Genomic DNA, 22,642 nt, shown 5'->3' with positions numbered 1-22,642 from the left:
TAATGGAAATGGAGGAGCTTTCCTCATAACGCATTTCAGCATCCAAGTTGATCTATGGTCCCAGAAATAAAGTGTTTCCTTTCTTGGGGTTCCACACACTTCCACCCGGCCTTCAGGTCATAGCTGTACCTTATTAGGAAACAGCAATTTTGTAGGCACCAGAGGGCTGGGGCAGCCATAGCTGAAGGGAGGGATGGTCCTGGCCCTCCTGGTGATGGGCATGTCTCTGTCAAATCCCCAGGGTTAACAGAGGAACACTGGAGCTTCCCTGGTCTCATCAGTGGATCTCTGCTTGCACAGCGGGGAATTTTTGCCTGCTGGTAACTTTTGGTTTGGTTTTGTCACTGGAGTTGGGCTTCAGGCATCATGTCACAAAGACCAGTATTTTCTGTGGTGATCCCTTCTGCAGGCAAACACTGAGTTGGCCACTAGTAAAGTGACCATGAACCTGACACCACTATCCATTTGGATAGAACAACAACATGATTTTTTGTTAAGTCATTGCTGTTTGATTATGCGATTAATAAGCAGCTTAGCAGTGAAAGGGAGTGGTAATGCATTGCACAAGCCTGCCATGCCCTAGGCAAACAGAAGTGACATAAGATATCCTTTGCCAACAAAATTTCTCCTACCATTAAAAAAACTGTGTTAGAGGACATATTTCTCATTCCTCTGAGTGCTTCCTTTAGGAAATACTCAGCAGCATTCTTGGTCATGAAAAAAGAGAAAATTAATTTGAAATTTGTTTTAGCAATTAAGAAGAACACAGGCAGTCTGCCAACTCACAGCCCAGAGACAGGCACGCAGGAGCTCAGAGCAGCATCACAAAATCTGGCTGCTACGATACCCCCTCAAAGGCACCATGGAAAAATAAACCCATTTCCTCATCCTGTCTTGGTTTTGCATCGCACACAGAGCGCCCAGGGAGACGAGAAGGTACAGGCTTGTCCTGCTGCCTCTGGACAGGAGTGCCACCCTCCAGCGTTGCTCCATGGTGCTGTGGGTGCAGAGGAATATCACAAAACCACACACCATCACTGTACAGACAGCTAGTAACAAACTAACACGAGCAAGACACTGTAAATAACATTTCTCCCCTTAGGAAATGGAAAAGAAGATATTATTAATTCTGCTTTTAAAATGCTTGGAAATTCTTTCTGTGTTACCACACTAAGTACATATATAGAGATCATAGTTGTACTTTCTCTTCTTTCCAGTGGCCAACTCTCTTTGGTGCTTCGCAAGTGCCATCTTACACATCCTGAAAAAAATACTACCCCAGGTGCAACACTTTCTGGAAGGAAAAAGACAAGAAGCAACAGGAGACCAGGTACAGCTGTCTCACTAAGCAACAGGCCAAGTGCCAGGAAGGACCAGTGGGGTGGCCAAGGGAAGGAACCTACGGTGGCTCCCCCAAGGCTGATAAAGCTTCTATACCTGACAAAGCTGCCAGCTTTCGAGACATAGAGGCAACAATTGCCCAGGTTAAAGGCGACAGCTATCAGCGCCTCACAGGTAGCACTACCCACATACCAACACCTGCACTACTGAGCACACCGCACAGAGCTCTCGCCTCTTTGCGCTCCGTCCTCTTAAATACCCACCGGTGCTCATTGGTTGGTTGGCGCACGGGCGCAGGCCAATCAGCTGTCTGTTTTAAGCCCGGCGGGAGGAGTTACTTCAGCTAATAGCAGATGTTGTTCTTGTTCCTAAGAGACGGCTGTAAACGGGTCTGTGGTGGATGGAGGTGGCGGGTGAGGCCCGGAGTGTGGGCCCGGCCTCTGAGGAGCTACGCGCCGAGGCCCTGGGGGGCCACCGCTGCTCCTCGGCCGAGGAGGCTGCGCTGGAAGTGAGGTGGGGGCCGGCCGGGACAGCCTGCGCCCTTCGGGCCACCACACGCCCCTGAGCCCCTTGGCCCCGGCGGGTTGTGCCCGGTATCCTGCCCTGTGCCCCCGGGGCACAGCTTCTGGCACCCCGGGCCAGCTCTGTGCAGCCATCAGAATAGGACAGGTTTAACAGAGAAAGGAAGAGAGGCTGCTATGCTGTGTGTCTGTGTTAGGGGAGCAGGTAGTTGGGAGTGGGGAGACTGGGAAAGAAGTACTTGCGCTGCAGCGTATAGCAGTGACTGAGCCTTTGGTGAATTTGGGTGAAACTTAGGTACTCTGCCCTTAGCACAGGGAGGCTCTGAAATAAGGAATATGCAACCCTGACTAGTTTTAAGCTGGAGCTTGCTGAGTTGATAGGAAGTGTGGCACGAGTTGTGGTATTTTCCTCTGGAGCGGTTCTGGCAGCATGCAATCCTCATGAATTCTTGGGGCATGCTTTTTTTTTCTCAGTACCTGGCCTTGTGAACCCATACAGTTTAGTTCTGTTCATGGCCACATCTCTCTTCTGTTTTACCCAGACTACTTCAACTGCTAGAATTTCCCTGGCTGTTCTTTACCTAAACCCTGCTGTCATCATCTCCTGATGTGGCTCTTACTTTTCCTGGTATTCTAAGTTCTCACTCCTGCCTCTCTCTCTCAGCATCTTAAGCTACATGTCAGAGACTTTCAGATTTCTTTTTCCCACAAACATTACACACACTATATATAGAAAGACACTTCTCTTCTAGGGCTCTTGGCAAACCAAGAACTTGCTTTTTGGCTCTGAACAAGTAGGAGCTCTAGATGAATTAAGCTGTTCCTGCCCCACCTTGGTCGAGACTTTCACAGCAATTTAGGATGTTTAGACATTTTTTCTATGTAATGGGACAGATGTTAAACTTCCTTGTCCATTGCAAGTATTTCAGCTGTTTCATCGATGCTTGTGGAACATATATCTGTAATAAGTGCAGCACTTTTTAGTGTAAAGAAAATTATTTCTTCTATTAATAGGAGAAACAGGCTTCAGCCTGATAGCATTCTGATACTACTCACAGAGTAAAAAAGATACCATCTGAAGTATGTCATTACTATTCTGAGAAGGTCCCTTGTGCAAACTGGTATTATTTGGAAGAGCTGTGACCAAGGTTTTTTGCTTTGTGAAAACACCATTAAGAAATGAAAATATTATGCAAAATTAAAAAAAAAATAATGTAAGCTCTACTGGATGTGAAGCAAAGCCCATTTCCATAAAATAGAAAAGTTTCAAGTTTGCCTTTTTTATAAATTAATATTAGCAGGTATAGTATTAGTTTTAGAGGGAAGTGACAAAAATTATTTTGCAGAGGAAAACTGGAATGCTGTGTTCTGTGTCTTCAGAAAACTTCAGAAAACACAAAACTTTGACAAAACTCATGGTTTCATGTGATCTATTTTATATGAACTAGCATTTTTCAGTGGCAAAATGCTCCATAAGGAAATTTCCAAGCAACTCTAATTACTTTACCCCATCTACATTTCATCAGCTGGCTAAGTTTATGACTGAAATACTTCTGACAAAATGTTTGTAACAGAACTGGAGACAGGCACAGCATGGAAAACACGTGTGTGAGCCATGGCTAATTACCTGACTCGGTGTGTACTGCACCAGTCAGGCTGACATCAGGTAACAGCCTGAATCCTTGTCCCCTTAAGCCTTTACTGGGTGTATAAGGATGATAAATTGTGCTGTCATCCCAATTAATTTATCCCTGCATACATATTTCTAGACTTCATTTTACCTCTGCGAACGGAAGTTAAAAATACTTCATTTCCACTGATTCAGATCTAGTGTTGGAGAAGAGCATAGAGCTTGTTCTGTTCATAAAGGTCAGCTTATGTGCTGTGGCACATCATACATCTAGTTCTTCTGTAAAAGGTTCAGAAAAATATTCATCAGCTGAAATGTCTCCTCTCTGTTGTGGTGTTCAGTTCATCTGCACAAGCACATGTTCAGCATGCTCTTGCTCCCCTCTGGCTACGCTTACTCCTCGGGTGTGTAGCAAAAGAGGCCAAGAGCAGAAACTACTCAGAAAAGATAACAAGAAGTTATTGCTGGACATAAATATCTTAAGACTAGTCATTTAAAAATGTTTCAAACTATGAGAGTGCTGAGGCTGTAGTGCAACCTTCTAGTAAGAGTATAGAGGATCAGCAGCTGAGCTGATCTTAAGACTGACTTATGTTCATGAAAGGAGCATAAAAACGCTGCTTGCAATCGCAGAGGGCAAAGATCTCTTCCAGTCAAATGCTCTTACTTGAAACAAGAGATGGAAAGTTTCTGAATAGAAATTAGAAGAGAAGGTGCTAACGGCACTGCTGAAACTTTTCTGCCGTGGTACTAGCAGGCTAAGCTGTGGCTCAGTCAGACATCTTAGTGGTAAATGCAAATCCCCTTGATAAGAGGACCCTGATGTTTATCCACACACTTTCTGAAAGGTAAAAACATCTGCAGGCAGTTATGAATTTGTTGATACGTTGTAAATTCCTAAGCTGACTCCTCTTCAGTAATTTATTTCAGTCCTTGTGTAACACATCCTGTTTACATTCCAAAGTTTTACCATGTTCAAGCACTGGTATCTTTAAAGCAGAACAGTCCTGCTTGTTAGGTTCATATAAACTCAAGCCATGCCGTTGTGTTTTTTATTTTATGGGGATGAGATGAACTATGAAAATGTAAAAAGGTTAAGCAAATGCAGTTGGGTCCCAAGTATGGATTGTACCTGTGTAATTCTTTCAGAATAAAGGTATACTCTATTACTATGTTATAAAAGTACAAAACCAGAGCCTGTGAACTGGCTAACTTTATTTTTAGTGAAAACTGAAAGAAATATAAGCATCTCTCCATGTTCTGATAGCAGTCCTTTTGACCATATGTTTTTGGAAACACTGAACCGGTGATTCGTAATACTAGATTTTGAAGTTACTGTGGTTTTGTAACATTGGTATGAGGATAAGTCTAAGAAATGCCAAGCATTGGTTCAGTGTAACTTAGGCTACAACTTTATCGCAGTATTTTGAGAAATGTGTCTTTAGTGTTTTAACGTTCAGTTGCTCTTTCTTAAGTTGGGTTCAGGGATTCTCAAACAAGAACTTTGGCTTTATCAACAATCAAACTGTCTGCTACCCTTGTGGCAATTACATCCTCTTCCTGGACATTGAAACAAAGAAGACGTCGGCTCTGCACTCTCAGACTGGTCAGGTGGGAGCCTTTGCAGTGAATGGGAACGGTCAAGTGTTGGCCTTTTCGGACCGGAAGCTGAATCCCATCATATATATCTACAATTTTCCAGAGCTGAATAAACTGACAGAATTAAAAGGTAGTGATGTGGTAACCCTCCCCATCACCATTTTATTGAAACAATACTTAAATCATCCAGTTTCTGAAGGATTTTTTTGATAAGACTTGAAAGACAGGAAACTGCCTCATGACAAGATGCGTGAAAAGCAGTGGAAGGAATTTTCCATTGCACTACTTTTAGTTAGGCTCAAACTAGTGAGGAATATGACGATACAAAATGGAGCTGTTTTAAAGGAAAAACTAATGGAATGAAATGGAATTAATTTTAGGAAAATATAGTGAGAATAACCAAAAAAATCATACTGCAGTAGGCTCCCAAGCAGACTGCTGAAAGCCACATCGAGAAATCTGAGATGTGAGAGGAATCAGGGTTCTTGCAGTTAAACTTTGGAGTTTGGGATCTAACGTATATTTTTGCCTACATCAAAACATTTCTCTCCTTAGTTAAGTTGCTTACACTATCTATGTTTCAGTTTCCTTGCCATTTAAATAAGGATCATACAACTTGTTTATTTCATATATATGAATGAAATTATGACTGCAAAGGATTTCAGGGTACTTAAGGAAAAATACCTTACGAATTCAAGTTGTTATTGAAAAAAATTGACAAAAGTTTTTGACAAAAATTCCAAGCAGTGATACATAGGGAGCATTTTTATGATCAAATCAAAACAATAATCTGTAGTGAAGCAAAAGAATCAGGGGCCTGAAGAATGTCTTTGAAAACGTTATAAAGGAAATGTGAAGAGTATCTGTGATAGTATACAGTAAAGTCTGGGGCAACTAAAGACCATGTTCTTTATTTTTACATTTCAGGTAATGCTCAGCTGGACTACACCTTACTTGCGTTTAGTTTCACAGGCCCATATCTAGCCAGTTACTCTTCAATCCCAGAATTTGTTCTTTCAGTATGGTAAGAGTAAAAAAAATAAATCTCTAATACCATTTATATTTAATTCATATTTTGTATGTGTGCTGTTTTAGCACAAATTAAGTTAACAAATGTGGAAGACATACTGGTTGCCTTCATCTCTTTTTTTTCCTGATTGAGCATGGTCTGCAAACTTTCTGTACCAAACTTGCCGTTTATTTTCTAGCATTAGTAGCCACTAGTCAGAATGGCTGTTATTTGCCACAGCTATCTTCTACTTTCTTTGAAATTTTGTGTTTTGGAGTACTTCTAAAGTCTTCAGCATCAGTTAATTATCTGTTCACCCTTGGAAGTTGAGTACCATGGTGTTTGTGAAAGTAAGTTGCCTGCTGAAAAGGGGAAAAGTGTTCTAAAGTCGATTTCCACTTTTTCGTCCCCCTGGACCCTTCAGCGGTCCTCTTAATTACTTGTGCTTGATCTTAGTTCTGTCTTACAGTTGTGCTCAGTGATTGCACTACCATGGGTCACTGGGTTAGATCGTCATTTTCTGCTTGTTGTCATGAAAAGAAATATTATATAATATGGTACAGATACAGAAAGATTATTTAAGTTTTTTAATTGTTATGTAAAAATATAATCCTGCTTATGCCTCCCTTGCCAGCAAGCTTCCATTGGCTGTGGAGTCTAAGCACTTCTTCAAAACAAATGGGGGAGGGTGGAGTAGGAAGAAGGCAAGCAAGGACATGTAATGAATATTCTGTATACTCCCAATTTAATGATAACCTTTTCTTGTACAATTATTAGTGAAAAGGCAGAAACTCCTATAACTTCAGAATGTTAGTAGTGATAGTAGATACTATTACAGATGCCTCTTCTTTATCCCTTATGAAGAAGAGGAGTAATGTTTGCTGTGAACTCTGATTGTACACAGTAATTCAGGAAGTTTCATATGGTTTCAGATCTTAATAAATTATCTACTATAAAAGAGCATTGGCACTATCTGTTAGGTATGAGAGGAGAACATGTTGACATCTTTAGAGAGAGAGCTACACTGATATGTTTTAAAGTCAGAATTGCAACTTATACCTACCTGTGATTTTAATGAGAGTTACTGTGTTTGTGTGACTACTTCTCATTTTTTGCATGTGCTATCAATATTAACCATTGTCTTGTGTCCTGATCTGTTTCTGTGAGTTAATTTATAACAGGCCAGAACAACAGGATTATACTAAATCCATTTACAGCAGTGTATGCATTTTAGTTGTTTTCCCTCTCAGCAGTAATGACAAATACTAAGGCTATAAATGTTATTTAGGCTAGCAGGCAGATATATTGTCCAAGAACTTCAGAAACAGTTTTAACCATTTTCTTCAAATTATGTTAATCAGTTCTTGGATAGCACCTAAAAATGCAAATGCAGTCAAGAATTAATGTGGATAATAGAGAAATATGCAAATTAGGTGGTGAGAACATAAATAGGTTGCACAGGACAAAAGAAAAGTCAGTGGAAAGCAGATTCCCAGGCTTGTGTCAGCTGTACATAACAGCCTCACACAAATTCTCTCCTGTTTTGTGCTCATTAGTTAATGCAGCCATAGCTTGTATGTCTGCATTCACAGCACAATTACTGTATTACCTAAGTCATCCATAAATAATCACAGGCTGACTGTGTTTTATTTCCTATTATAATACCTTCCAACTGCAAGCCTGCAAGCATTATAATAATTATTTTACAGATTGGAAAAGCAAGGCTGAGGTCTGGGGTGCTGAAGAGTTAACTGTTTGGGCCCATTCAAGTAGTCACTGATGGAATGGTTGAAAAAAATTCATGTCTCTTGATTCTGTTGGTCTTTCCACAAAAGGAAGTGCATGATAATGTTTCTAAAATGTCAGTTTTCAGAATTATTTTACTTATTATACAATCTTTTTATAGCAGTACTAATTTTATGTGTGGCTAATTAACCACCTCCTTTTTATTCTCAAGACCTAACTTGTTTGACAGCAGAAATTTTTTGTCAGTGACAAAGTATTTGCTTGAATGTCAGTCATAATAAAATCCAGATCTTTGGCTTGAAAGTTTTTGACTTATTTAGTGGATTTGATTTTCTTTTACTCTCCTTAATGAAGGAACTGGCAAGAAAATGTCATCCTGTGCAGTGAGTCTCAGCCAGGGGTAGCAGCAACCTCTTTAAGTTTTAACCCTATGAATTGGCAACAACTGTGTTTTGTTAATGAGAGCTCTGTTACATTCTGGCATATCGAAAAGAATAATGATGAGCATCACCTTAAGCAAAAGTAAGTGCAACACCATTCAGGTTAAGAGAAAATCTAGAATTATATTGTTATAACTAAGATTAGCAACCTACATGTGTTTGGAAAGAATTAATCCAATTTAGTTCACCTAGCAATTGCAATCAGTAACTGATTAATCACAACCAGTGTGAATCTGTCTAGTCAATCAACTGAATTGAATTTATGATTTCATTTCTTAGCACTCACATGTTCAGCTTATGCACATCATGGAGCTAATGTGAATCAGCTGCTTTGGCAGCCTCTATCAAAAGCTGCATGACTGAATTTAGGTAGTGCCTGGACTGCTTTCCTGCAAGTGGCTATGTTGAGCATTGCTTTTGTAGCTATGAAACCACCAAATTTGGATCAAGTTGTTTCCTAGTAAGCATAGTTAAACAATATGTTGTTGTAATCACAAATTGTACCAAAAGCAGCGTCAGTTTTCTGTGTGATTTCCAGCTTGTGTGGCCAATTTGCAGGTCCAGAGGGGATGGCTCTGTCAATGCAATTCACTGAGCACAGCAAACCTAGAATTTATGCTAAAATGTTTCTTGAGGCTGGTGTAAAAGTAGTACGTATCATTCAAGTTGGAGTCCTTGAAATATAGCACCTACGGTGTTTCAGTGGCAGGTACTCTACAATTCCCAAGTGTGTTTGATCTCGTTAACTATGAATATAACCAACATATTGCCACTAACACAGTTACACTACTGAAAGTATAGACAAGGCCCTAATTTGTAATATGAAAAGAATACTGAAAGGGTTTTTGCCTTTTGTCATTAGAGAGTACGTATATGAAAATACACATATACTCATTTTTCCTCACTTTTCATTCCATTTAATAGAGGATAAACCTCCACTGAGAATCGTTTATTTTACATAAATTTTTTCCAAGTCATAAATCAACATAGTTTGTAAACTCTAGAATCCTCAGCCCCTGCATTGTAGCAGCCACTCATACATTGATTACCAGAGTGCAACAGGCAAATACTACCAATAATTTTTCATCATCGGTAAACTTTCTCCAAAGAAATATTAAGCATGAATCCTCACAGCGTATGCAAGTTAGGTGTGTGACTTTATTAATCCTGGTTAATAAGGAAACAGTAACATAGAATAGTTGTTTATACAAGGCAACAGGAAAAGACACTGAGTTAGAGCATGGCAGTCTGTTTCTGCCAGTTAGCAACATTCTTCTTTTGTAGTAGAATTACTGTTGCTTTTCAGTGAAATGGAATGTATGTGCCATGTAGAATGATTGTCTACTCTTGCAGAAGTATAAGTAAAGCCTGTTAACCGAATTGGTGTCTCACAGTTTTGAAAACATGCTTCTCAGTTTTGTATCACCATGTACTATTTGTAATATTTCTTCTCCTCAGACAATGTCTCTTGTTTTTTCATAGCCCTGTGAAACTCCATGATGGACAAGGGTCCGTGAGTCCTCATAAGGAATTGTTTTTCCCAGTTTCTCATAGTGAAGATTCATACTATGGCCCTGATTTGCCAGTTTCAGCCATTGCTGGACTGGTAGGAGATGAAGCAGAAACATTCATGGTAGTTACTGATTTTTTTCCTTTTTACTATTCCAAGTCATTATGCTTTTTATGCAAATGGATGTTAATAAAGTGATAATTTTAGTGTCTGTTAAACAGGTACAACCCAGTAAATAGATCTATTGTCTCAACAATATTTTTGAAATCCATTTTTAGAGGATGCTTACAAGACATGCTGCTACTGCACAGTGAAGTACAATGTAGAGGTTTCTGACACAGGTTCTAGCACAGTAACATGTCTGTGCAGTGGAGGTACTAATCTGTATCCCAGAAGCAGTATAAGCATCTCAGCATTTAACTGTGCCCAAGCTATTATGACCTGCTCAAAACTTGAAAACCTATTCCCATGCTAACCTTCAGGTATCCTTACTTCCTCTTGAGATTTGTTTTCTTTTTGACTCTGAAAATGTTTCATGCTACAGAAACATTGAAGACTTTATTCCAGACAGCAACCCCTGCTTCTGAAATACATTCCCATACCACTGTCAGTCTTGGACCTGTCCATCTGTCTCGCATGTATTTGATCATTTACTTGATAGCCTCCCATGAGATGCCTCTTTTGAGAGGCTTCAAAAGTGTGCTCATTTTGTTTGAAATTTACTTTCACCTGACTACCAATTAGAAGCATCTGCCAGTTTGAAAACATTTAAATTGCAAATCTGGTATTCTGTTCTAAGATTAAGACCATCAGTTTCTATTTGGTGGCTCGTGATGTATGTGAGACACCAAAACTACCAGGCATAAGATGATACTGGCATTATACTATGTCTTTTCAATGGACAAATGTGAGTTATGTATTATCAAATGAGTATACCACAGGTTTCTGCTATAAGCTTTTCTTATAAGGCAGAATAAAAAATAAAAATAGGGAACGGTGCTTCCCTGACCTCATCCTCTTTTCATGGCTTCTTCATGCATTCAGATTTGCAGTTTTTTAACTGTGTAAGTGCTGGTGCCCTTGGTTTCCAGGAGAATCAGTAACTGCAAACAAACATCCTGTACTGATGCTGATTACACATGAACTGTTTATATTTCAAGTGACCTTGAACATGGAAAATGAAGATAATGTATGCTCATTGGGGCATTGCCTTTTTCTTCTGCCATACTGCCTCTTATATTACGTGCAGATGATGAACTGCAAAACATACTTTGTTATTTAGGCTGTAAAGTGAATTATGAGAGGTATTGAGGAAAAAAAAATCTCCCGTATTAGGTCTGTGAAGCTTAATAGAATTTGTCTGTCCTTGAATGGATGCTATTCCATTCAGGACTGATAGCTTCTTATGCTTGGACTTGCAGAACGATGTCGTGAACTTTTCCACATGGAAAAGTTTGTGCTTGCAACCATACCAGATACCACTATAGAGTCTTTTAATTCCCAACTGCCTTCAGAAAAACCTAGATTTCTTTTTAGCACCTTCAAGGTGATTATGTTCTCCTTATACACAGCAATACTCATGGAGTAAGAGTAGATGGTTCTACTAGGCTTTGACAAAGATTTTCTTTTCTTTCAAATTACATGGTGAATATTTTGATAGTTACTTACTGTCCAAATTCCCTAGATGGGTGTGTTTTGCTTATGAATATTGACAAGATAATGAACATCAGGTTATTTAGAAATGAAAGCTTTTGCAGAAATACAAGCTGCTGCTGTTCCTTTTGTTATTGTGGTGGTATGTTTTTTCCTGTGTATTAAATTGTGAGGTGCTACACTCACAGTTTAGCACCAGGAGGCACTGAATCAATTTCTGGCATGTTTTCACCTGGCTCCAAACTATGATAGCTGAGTAATTTTTTGAAGGACTTGCATTTATTGTGCCTTATAGCAGTAATTCTCCCCTCCCCGCGTGCCTATGCACGTATGCGCCGTATGTAACCTAGCAGAAAACCTGAGCTATACCAGATCTTGTAACCGTGCTCACCTGGAGGGAATCACACGCATATGTCTTGTCACGTTAAGCACCCCCATCCAGCACCCCAACATGGAACATATAGTTATGCCAAAGAAATTCCTACACAAGTTGATCAGAATATACTTGATGGAGAAGATACTTTGAAATACTGCTTTATCAAGATCCTCATGTTGGAAAGTGTTTAATGCAGCAACTTTGAGAGATTGAAGTGACTGAAATTGCTGAGTTCCTCAGATATCAACGTATCTTCAGACTACAGGTGCTGTAAAGGACCAGGCCATCCAAAATAGAGGTGCTATAACTACCATTCTTCACTGTCTTTATTATTGACAGGCTGCTGCAATAGATCAATCAGTGGTTACTATCACTGTTGATTTCTATACCATTACAAATGTCCATGAGCAATTAGCTGACTTTGGCCTAAAATCTGTGCCTCGATCTTTGTAAAAACCTTGGAGTTATTTTCCTCTTTACTATCATGAATGTGTTTTTAATTAGTAAGAGACAACCTGCTTCTCCTGTGGTGATTAATGAGGCACATTCAGTTGAATGCAGTGGGAATAGTATCATGGCCTGATGAAGCTCTCCCTATCTCCGCAGAATTCAACAGAAGGATTTTTGTTCTTTATCACTAAATCCAAGTCAGTTGAGATCGATGTTTTTCATGTTGATGTAAGCATCCGAAGTGGAGAACCATTTATTTAGGCTATTATTTAATGGAGTTGTCCTCAACCTGTAGTCCATGGTCCCTGGAGGCTCTAGCCCACTCCTAAGGAATGTGTGAGAGGCAAGTAAGAAAAGTAAGCCCATTGCCTGTGCACTTGATAGCTGCTTTGAAATGTGTTAGGGTTCCATGCTCTAGAACGAGATACTGAGGCTGGGTATGTACCAAAGTGTAACCACAACGGGGCAGCAGAGTGAAAGGAATTGAAATATCCTACAGCTTTCAATCCTTTTCTTTCTTGCATTGTATTGATTTAGTTTTATTTCAGTATTTGTTACAGTTGGGACCTGAGTTTTCTCTAATATGCTTTACCATGACAAGCCCACTTGACTCCACTTCGTCCCCAGCACCAATTTTATTCCATTGTCTTTTTATAAAACTGTTAATGACAAGGATCCATCATGCATTATTTTCTCTGAAGAGGTGCTCCTCAAAAGGGAGAGAAGTTCAAAAAAAGACAGCATTGCTATTATTATTATTATGCCCCACCATACCAATGCACAGTTTAAGAAGTAACCTGGTTTGGGATTTACATAATCTCATCCTAGGATTAGCATATTTTACGGAGTTTATGTGTAAAGATAGTCATGACAGCAGGTACAAAGGAACATTACAGAAGTTGTATTTACACAGGAATCTTCTGATTCACAGTGGTTCAGTTACAACCTTCACAAATATTTGTGATGTTCAAGCCTCTTAAAATCAGTGAAAATGCCTATATTAAGTATTTTTCTCTGTGATGGAAAGCCCCATTTGTTATAGATTTATTAGTGTTAGTCATATTTGTTTTATAAACTAAATATTAGTATACTTTATTTCTGTAACATTTTCTCCTGAGAAATTCAAAACGCTTCGTAAGCATAAATAGAGAGCAAGTTACTTACCAAGAATCAGATAGCAAGCCCTTGGCGTATTTTACTAATGAAATCTATGTACTGATGAATCTCTGTCCCATGTTTTCATCACAAAATCATCTGTATTTCCTCTTTTTATAGAACCTTTAGTGAGACAGCAGGCGTTTTGTAGAATTATAGACTTTTTTTTTTTCATCCATCATAGTGTCTATTGCTCCTCACCACTTCTGCTCACATGCGGTTCTTTGAGTCTTGTCTTTTAAAGGTTCTCCCAAGGTTTTCTTGTGTTTTGTTCCCTTCTCCCCCTCCCTGAATTCTCTTTGATCTGGTTCTTTCTGTCGTGGTATTTATATGACTCCTATTGCCGTTGTATCTGAACAGGTCACTGTCTTTAATAATATTTGCTGGAGAAGTTCTGTTCTTCCTGTTTTACGGATGACGGATTTATGAGATTTGTTTTAGTAAAATGAAATTCAAGGCACATGGGAAGTCTGCGGCAGGGATATTTCTAGAACTAATTTGCAGATGACCCAAAGGTTGACAGAGCTGTTTTACAGAGAAATTTGGATTATATGATACGATAAACTATTCAAACAAAATGTGTTTTAGTACTGCCAAGTGTGCAAGACCACATGTGCAGGTTATGTCTACAAAGTGAAGGCTATTCTGAAATGCAGTTTGAAAAGCATTTGTCAGGGTGAAGTCATAGTGGGTAACCATTTCAATTTGGGCTTCCAGTGCTGTTCTGATGTTACAGAAGAATTAAACAATCTAGAGGCTCAATGTATTGAGTTTTATCATAATGTTATCATTAAAAAATTGGGAGATGACCTGGTTATGGTAGGTCAGTATCTTTATAGGGAAGATACTGGAAGGAATTCCAAGCTAGAGGACAAAACTGTAGCAGATGAAAGTGCTGCAGAATAGATCCAGATAAATTCAAATTTAAAAGTATATAATTTTTCAGTGAAAATACAATTCATCATTTTAACAGGCTTCTATGCAGAGAGGTGAGTTCTTCACTACTATCTCCAGTCATAGACTTTTTTCAAAAATGTTCTTGTTTCTTAAGTTACTAGCTTCAGTGAAAGGATGACTGAATAAAGTAAAGCTGATGTTATACAAGTGGTGAAACTCTATGAGGTAATGGTCTTTTTTACTTAAAAATTTATGTAACTGCTTGTACAGATATTTGTCAATTGTTGATTAAACTTGTTTATTTTCATGCTGAAGCCTAGAAATTATATTAGGCCCTCAGTGCATCCTACTGCCCACTGCTGGACAACAACCTCAGAAATTTACATGGGCTGTAAAGAAGGATATGTTTTAGCAATTAGTGCTGAGACGCGCAGTGTTTCTGCTCTTCAACAAAAACCTCTACCTGGTAAGAAATAGCTGCATTGTGTGTTTTATTCAAGTAGGGAGGAGAGTGGATAGGTGAAACGTTTTTTTGCTTTCTTCTGTTCTCCTATGGTGTACCTTACAGAAATTGTAAAGCTATATTGTAGAGCCATAGTTCTTTTATTAGCATGATAAACATTTGAGAATGTCTTTTGAACTTCTCTGTGGGTTTCTTTAGCACCCAATATTTGGCTTTCATTTCTCTTTGGCAAAAAAAGAGAAATTTAAAAACATCAAAACTGATAAAATGAACAATAGTTCCAGGAGCCCAGACCTTATGCACCAGCCCTACTAGATTAATATTAAACTCTTAATAGACCAGACATACACAATATTTTCCCTATTAGTTAAGTACCAATAATTGTATTTTATTTTGCATGAAATGTTGATTTGTCCTCATTTGGTATGTTAGATAATGTTAGAACAGATCTTTGAAGACTCATGATAAGTCCTCAAACAACAAAACTGAATTTAATGTTATGTTGCTTAATAGAATTCCTTAAGGTCAGCTCTTACATAAACTGTTTTCTAATGAAAACAAGGCTGTAAAGACTACCAGGTTTTACTGCAGAAGGTACGAAGCACAGATTGTGAACATGAAGTTCACTGGTTCACTCAGGTCTAAGAGGAGTACTGAAATATGCTGGTGCTAGAACTGGATGATAGATATCCTGTTGTAGACTAGCATAGAACTGTTTCTCTAATAAACACTGAATCAATGTTAACGGACAGTGATAATCTTGTTTTCTTCTTTTGCCATGTAATACATTATTGTTTAAGCTACAGCAAGTGTCCTTGACTTTTCCAAAGTACTGTATCTCTGTTCAGTTTTGATAGTTAACAGAGAAATGTAAGGCTGCTCTTAAAAAAACCCCAACAAACCAGCATTATTTCTGTGCTTTTGAACTTATCAGAGTTTTAAATTTACCAAATCAAGAGTTGGAAATCATCAACAAATAAAAAGCTGAGGTGTGACCAGAAATGTTTTTGCCAGTTCATTAGAAGGCAACAAGAATATTTACCATTTGGGCTTTTCCTTGGCCTGTATATTCTTCTTTGAGTCTTGTCCTAAAAATGTGTAACAAAATTTTCTGTATTTGTATTGTACTGAAACTTCTGCTTAATTTAAAACATACTGCAATCTGTAGCTATTTAGCAGAATGCTTAAGTGCGTGTCCGACTTCAAGCACATGCTAAATTCCTGTTCTGGTGCTGCAAACAGAATCATAAGCAGCCACAACGTTTCACGTGAGCATTTTTTTCAGACTGACTGAAGTTTCCTTCTTAATTACATCAAATAAAAAAAAAAATCATGTTTAGAAATAACAAAACCATAACTTAGCACTAGAACATAGCTAAATCTGCATCTGTACCACTCTCCATGCCAGATATCGCTATCTCCCTTTTACAGCTGTAAGCTGAATCACAGAAAGATAGTGCCTGCTCAGTTGCATAAATGACAGAACTTGGGTATTGGGGAAGAATGCACATTTTTTGATTCAGTATCCTGAACCTGGCCTTTTGTTCAGTAGACTGGAATACAACTGACTTTTATTGCAGTGTTTTCATATAAACAAGGTTGACATTATAAATTATTTTCTTTTCTGCAGAACACATGCGTAAAATGTCGGATGTGGTGTCATATGTTCGTAGAGAAGTACAGAAAAAGAAAGGTATTTCCATGTTCAAATGAAGTTAATAGATATTTATGCAGCACCAATGATGTCTAGGAGTAGTAATAGTGGAAGCCACTGGTTAGAAAAACTCAGCTCACACTGGCCTCTGTAAAACATGTGTATGGCAATCTTTTATATGTTTACATGACAAATGATTAATACCTTTTGTGCTAATGGATAGCCAAAAGAATAGCCTCAGGAGAAACAGTGGTAGTGAAACGATCTCTGTTCATTTGAATTTGAGTTGGAATAAGCAATGCTAGAGTAGATTCTCTACTGCTTAGTTTTAGTAGCTTTTTTTAGAACTGCAATCACTTGTAATTTAGTTGAGTTAGGATTTAGGGGTTTGTTTAGGATTTTGTTTCAAACACTTTGTTTTGGACTCTGCAGTACAGAAAAAAATATTCACATAATGGACGAAGTTCACCACATGGCCACAAAGATTATTGCAGAGTATAAGTACACAACATACAAAGATGGGCTAAGAGAAATATGTTTGTTCAGCCTGGAGAAAAGGAAATGAGAGATTTTACTGTTGCTTCAGCTTCCTAATTAAAGGTTACAGAGATGATGGAATCAAACAGGCAAATGACACGGTTTGCATCAATCAACATATACCCAAAAATTCTGGGTATATATCAGGGAAAAAAATACTTTTGCAGTGAACGTAGTCAGACAGTGGGACAAGTTGCCCAGAGAAGCTATGGAATTTCCATTCTTGGGGATATTCAGACCAGATATGACTCCAGACCACATGATATAACATTGAAGTTGTTTCTGAGATTGAAGTTGGCTCTGTGTTGAGGAGGAGGTTGGATCAGTGGACTTCTAGGGTCCCTTCCAACCTCAATGACTATGATTCTGTTATTGAAAAACTTTAATGTGGCTATTTAGCAGCCTTTACAAAATCAAATGATTTCTTAAATTAATTTCTAGTTCATCAGACAACAGTAGTCCTGTCACTTCAAATTATGTATACCGACCTTCTCCTTCATTTTCACAGCAAGAAGTCCAAAGAATATGTAGCCCATGGAGCCTTTTTACTCACAAATAGTAGGTCATTTCAGATTTGAACTTGAGACACATTGTTGCAATAAATTAAATTTGATATTTTATGTCATTTTTGTGCTCTCAGGTGGCAAATTAAAGGATCTGGAAAACCGAGGTATTTTTGCCATGGCGTTTTGTAACAAGGGACTGTACGCAGCTGGAAGTGTAAGGCAACCTTTATGCCTTTGACTTATTGTGTGAAAATCAAAGAACATTCAAATGGAGTATATTTGCAGACTTCATTGCAAAGACAGGAGTTAGAAAAAAGTGGAGGGCTGCAGAACTATAAAGGTCCTTCCTGGCATTGTGTATTTTTTCTTTGTTAAGACTTGAGACAAGAAAATGGAAGGAAACAGGGTGGGAAGAGATGCCATTTTTGCGGTCAAAGAAGCAACAAAAGAGGACAATCCTTTTTTTTTAACAAAAGAAAAAGAGTATTTTACAGGAACAGAAAAGGAGGATGGACAAAAAACAGGAGAGGAGAGAAAGTGGCCAAGAGAACCACCAAATTGTTCTGTGCAAAATCTAAATCAATAATCCAAACTGACAATGCCATTGTACATTACTGCTTGAGAGTGGGACAAATTCGTATACTGTCTCAAAAAACCCAATAAGAATTCTTAAGTATTAACTGATGACAAAGCCTTTTGTTATCAAGCAAAAGTAAAACTTGTTAGTAAGACTTGTATTAAAGAAGACTGTTTTTCATTAGATTAATTATCCAGGTTTAAGAGTCCTCTGGATTTAGACATACTAAAGGCAAATGAGACCATTAGTGATGGGATATGGTTAAACACACTTGCTTTCGAGATTTTCAGAAGTTCTTGCAGTTCAGTTTGCCAGAGTGGGCTACGGTAAATGACCTAGGCCTGATGTGTATTTGTACTTTTCTGCACAGGAAGGCATGTTATTCTTTTATGACATCAACGGTCTGCAGTACGAGATGAAAATCTGCGCTGATATCTTACAACCCATATCCAGCCTCATATTCTCTCCTGATTACACCACACTTCTGGTTGTCACTGACCAGGTATAGCAGTTGAGATAATAGCATTATGTAGTGGGATGTTCCTGTGATTCTATATGTGTATGCTGATACTATTAGTATGAAATGTCTGTAATGTAATCACACAAGTCAATAAATTATATCAAAGATGAACTTAGTTCATCTTGTGTTTTTAAATGAAAGATTGGAAAGACTTTTAATGAAGCACAGAGCAATTGTCTCCTGCAGATAGTGGATTATAAAGTACCTAGTGCTGAGATTTCCCAGTGGAAATACTTGTGTGTTTACAGTGGAGTAAATGTTCAATGTCTTCAGGGTGTCCAGGTCACATGGGAGCTATTGAGCATTAGCTTCAGGCTTGATGTTTGCCTGCACAGTAAGAAAACCGTAGCTTGGGTACATCATACCTACTGTGGCTATGCAATAGATTTGTTCTGTACATGTACGTGAGTTTGTCTGGCAACCACGTCCAAGATCCTTCTTTGACTGGCTTGATGTCCATAAATCTTACAAAAGGGTCCCAAATCCTCAAACTCTACCTGTTTTTCCAGACCTTTAATCACTTCAATTGGCATTTTTAAGGTTCTTGAAACATTTCTGTAGTGTGCGTGTGTGTATGAGTCAGGTAGTTTTGTGTTCAGGACAGCAGTGCAATGGTAATTTTGATCGCGCTTTCTGATTTCATTCTCCTTTTGTAACATGGGTAGAGAAGTTCTAAAATTTTTGTCAGTATTACTTATTAATTGTCTCTAAGAGGTTTTGAGATCTTTAGATAAAGCCATCTCTTAAAGCTTAAGATTAATGATTTGTGTTTTATGTTGTTTTAGAATATTTATTGATTCCTGGAACAACATGAAATAGGGTGGGTTTAAATTATTTTATTAAAGCAATTTTGAGAAACAAAACTTCTTGAAAATGGGACTAGCCAGATCATTCTAACCTGATCTTCAGGTAGTGTAAATTAATATAATCCAGTAAATTCAGCTGAATTCTACTGGGCACTTTTTACCTCCGTTTCAAGTCAAATATAAAACTTTAAAGAGCGAAGCTTAGAAAGATGGGTGTTTTTGAAGTCTTTGAAAGCATTTGATGAAAAGTTTCATAGCCCAGTGATGGATTATTTCTCTTTATTTGTCAGGGGACAGTCTATACTTACAAACCTGCTCACAGTGGAGAAGCCGTCAAACTCTTGGATGCATGCAGCAGTTGTTTTCTGGCAGCTGATTTTCTCACTCCAGGGGACAAGTACTGTGTGGTAAGAAATGGTGTTCTTTCGCATACGTAATCGTGGCTCTTTTCAGGTAATCAATGTGTTGCTAAGATACAAAATCAAAGCCTTGTAGAGATTGGGACTGTTCTGGTGTTTGTTACAGTTGTGTAACATCTCATTAAAGGAAGTAAATGGCAATAATTCAGGTAAGGCCTATAAAAGGGTCAGAACTTGCCCTAGAATGCAGAATGGGTAATTCACAAACTGCTAAAATGTCATATTGGTTCTGCTGTTGATTTGTGTGACTCACTATTGTTCAAGAACATAGCTGCACAAAAGGTGGATTCAATTCAGAGAATAGGTGTTGGAACAAGAAATTCGTACTGATCTTTTCAGCCATCAGCACAAATTGGAACAGCCTGAGAGATGTCTCTGTCCTGGGTCTAGGGACAAAGGCCTGACTCATGGATCTGTCCGTTCTTGCTTTCCTCCTATGTCTTTGACTCCCGCAAGACATACATTTTATCCAGCAAGTCTAATTCATCTCCAGGACATGAATTCTTCAGGTAGCCAGCCTAGAAACCTGGAGGTCTTAATCAATTGGGTTTCCTGAATCTGTTTGTTGTTAGCGTGGGAATGATAAGTTTTACCTGACTCTGAACGAGGTAAGGTGAGGGTTCATTGATCTCTAGCCATACTTTACTGTGGAGTTATTAAGTTGCCCAGATATAGGAAGAACTGAAGCACCATTATGATATGTATAATTTTTCATGTGAGAAAACAAGACCTCTCCTTAAGCTCTTTATTATGCAATGAAAATTATAAGCACATTTTTCTATTGCTGGCGGAATGGTGGGACTGCTAATATTGATCAAGCTTACATGTTTTGCCCTAAATTGTCTCATTTTGCTTCAAGTCCATTCCTGTAGTTGCAACAATTCACAAAAATTATTAAATGTTTTCCTTAGACAGGTATAACTTGCAGCAACTGGACTTAAAGGAAAAGCAAGATAATTCCAAGCAAAACTAGTAACCTTGATTTACTATGCTCAGACATTAGTTGAATTTATATTCTGTAGAAGATCGGTAGTCACTTCCAGACTATTTGGTTATTCCACCCTCTTTTGACTATGTTTTTCTCTGTTCAACAGTCTGTAACAATTTCAGGTGAAGTACAAGTTTGGTTCCTGGAAGATGGAACTTGCCTCAGCAAGCTAAACCTTGATATTGAGGTACAAGTAAACAGGAGCTTATATAGTAACTGATACTTAAAATTTCCTTTAATATTTTTCAATTCATAGCATAATATTCCACAGGTTTGGATCAACCAGTGCTGAGGAAAGATCAGTAGTGTCTTTGAACAACCCATTAAAGAGTTTTAAAAAAGATTATCTTTCAGAATGTTTCCTTGAACTTATCATGTATTTAACTTGGCCATAAAGCAACAGAAACATTTCAAACTAAAGTCCTGGTGATGTGTCTGTAAGCAGATATTTGTAAATAACAATCTAAATTTTTATGATATTACTTTAATAAATTTTTGTTTTAAATGAGTGACAGAACTGAAAGGAAAAGTTTCAAGTGTATAAAAACTAAATGCCTTGACTAATCTGAAAAACAGGTTTTGGGAACTGAGTTGTTAAAAGTAATTAACACTGTTAATGCTTTGTCCTGATTTAAGATGCATTCAAACCCTGAAATCTGATACAGTAAGAAAAAAAAATCCCTTTCTATAACAGCTTACACATAACAGTGTACTCACTGTTTTATTTTGGTGGAAATTCTTTCACTTAAAATCTGGATAGTGGATATAGGGAGCGCAGAATTAGCTTTTAACATGTAGGTACAGAGCATAGGTAAAAATCCCTATGATGTCTCTAAAATCCTTTCTTTGTTAAAACCAACAAAAAAGGTCTTTTTAGACAAACCACTTGGGGTTTCTTCTCCAGATCCTAGGGACTTTTAAATAGTAAAAGAAATTGCATACTAATATATAGCGTAATATATCAAATGATACGGAACTGTTAAGTATCTTTTACTTCTTAACTAGGCAACGGCCATGGCTTGCTGTCCTTCCTCCAACAGTGTTGCTGTAGGGACCAAAATGGGTCAGATCTATTTCCTTGATGTTACCAAAGTTGAAGCTCCACGGGTTGTTCACAGAATTTTTCTTTCCAAATTTCCAGTGCTGTCTTTGCAGTAAGTATGTAGTAACAAGGGCAGGAATGTTGTCAATTTGTTGCTTGAGTAATGCTGCTAGTTGAAGAAAAAATTTGAAGTTTTTATTCTAAAAATAACAATGTAAAACATTTTAACAGCTTCACTTTTTTTCCCAACATATTCTGAATTGCTTGCAAGAGGAGTAGTAGCAGGATTGATATGAAATATAATAAACCTGTATTTTAAGGTCTGACCGAGCACTAAAGATACTGATGCATAACATCCTTTCTGACAGATCACCATACGCAGTAATTATGCACAATTCCATGTATCTGAATTTAGAGGGTTATTTCTTACTGAATATAAATTTGAAATTCTGTGACATTAAGTTTAAGCCTTTTGGTCATCCCTTCTTATATGGTAGATTTTTATTACCATTGATAATTATTCATTTGCATACAGTGCCAGAACTTACCAGTCCTCCTGTAATTAGCTCTAATGACCTAAAAGGCTTTTTTTTTTCTTTGGTTGCTTCAGGTTTTTTCAATTATTGAAAAACCTGAGAGTATTTTACTTCTACTTTTTAAAAAATAGAATGCATTTTGAACTATTAAACTTTACTATGAATCTGACTGTTATTTGGAAACTCAGATGTGATCTCTTTTCACAGTTACCTAAGATAAAACATTAAAAATAGGTACAGAAAGCAACTTATTAAAAGTTAAATCAA

The 22,642-nt window shown here is 37.9% G+C and overlaps 1 protein-coding gene across 1 annotated transcript in view; it reads left to right on the top strand.

Annotated features, from left to right (window-relative positions):
- The first annotated feature begins 1,740 nt into the window (after positions 1-1,740).
- The window catches only part of CFAP43 (cilia and flagella associated protein 43), a 49,257-nt gene continuing 28,355 nt past the window's right edge, over positions 1,741-22,642 (top strand). The window contains exons 1-12 of the mRNA XM_054206746.1: positions 1,741-1,854; positions 4,968-5,221; positions 6,019-6,115; positions 8,201-8,368; positions 9,769-9,919; positions 14,643-14,793; positions 16,421-16,483; positions 17,622-17,701; positions 18,435-18,566; positions 19,681-19,797; positions 20,904-20,984; positions 21,803-21,951. Coding sequence (XP_054062721.1) covers positions 1,742-1,854; positions 4,968-5,221; positions 6,019-6,115; positions 8,201-8,368; positions 9,769-9,919; positions 14,643-14,793; positions 16,421-16,483; positions 17,622-17,701; positions 18,435-18,566; positions 19,681-19,797; positions 20,904-20,984; positions 21,803-21,951 — 1,556 coding nt within the window. The 5' untranslated portion in view covers position 1,741. The remainder of the gene's footprint in view (positions 1,855-4,967; positions 5,222-6,018; positions 6,116-8,200; positions 8,369-9,768; positions 9,920-14,642; positions 14,794-16,420; positions 16,484-17,621; positions 17,702-18,434; positions 18,567-19,680; positions 19,798-20,903; positions 20,985-21,802; positions 21,952-22,642) is intronic.

The sequence above is a fragment of the Rissa tridactyla genome, chromosome 6, assembly GCF_028500815.1.
Source record: "Rissa tridactyla isolate bRisTri1 chromosome 6, bRisTri1.patW.cur.20221130, whole genome shotgun sequence".
Lineage (NCBI taxonomy): Eukaryota > Metazoa > Chordata > Aves > Charadriiformes > Laridae > Rissa > Rissa tridactyla.
The sequence above is the reverse complement of the archived record's forward strand: the minus strand, read 5'-3'. Positions and strand labels throughout refer to the sequence as shown.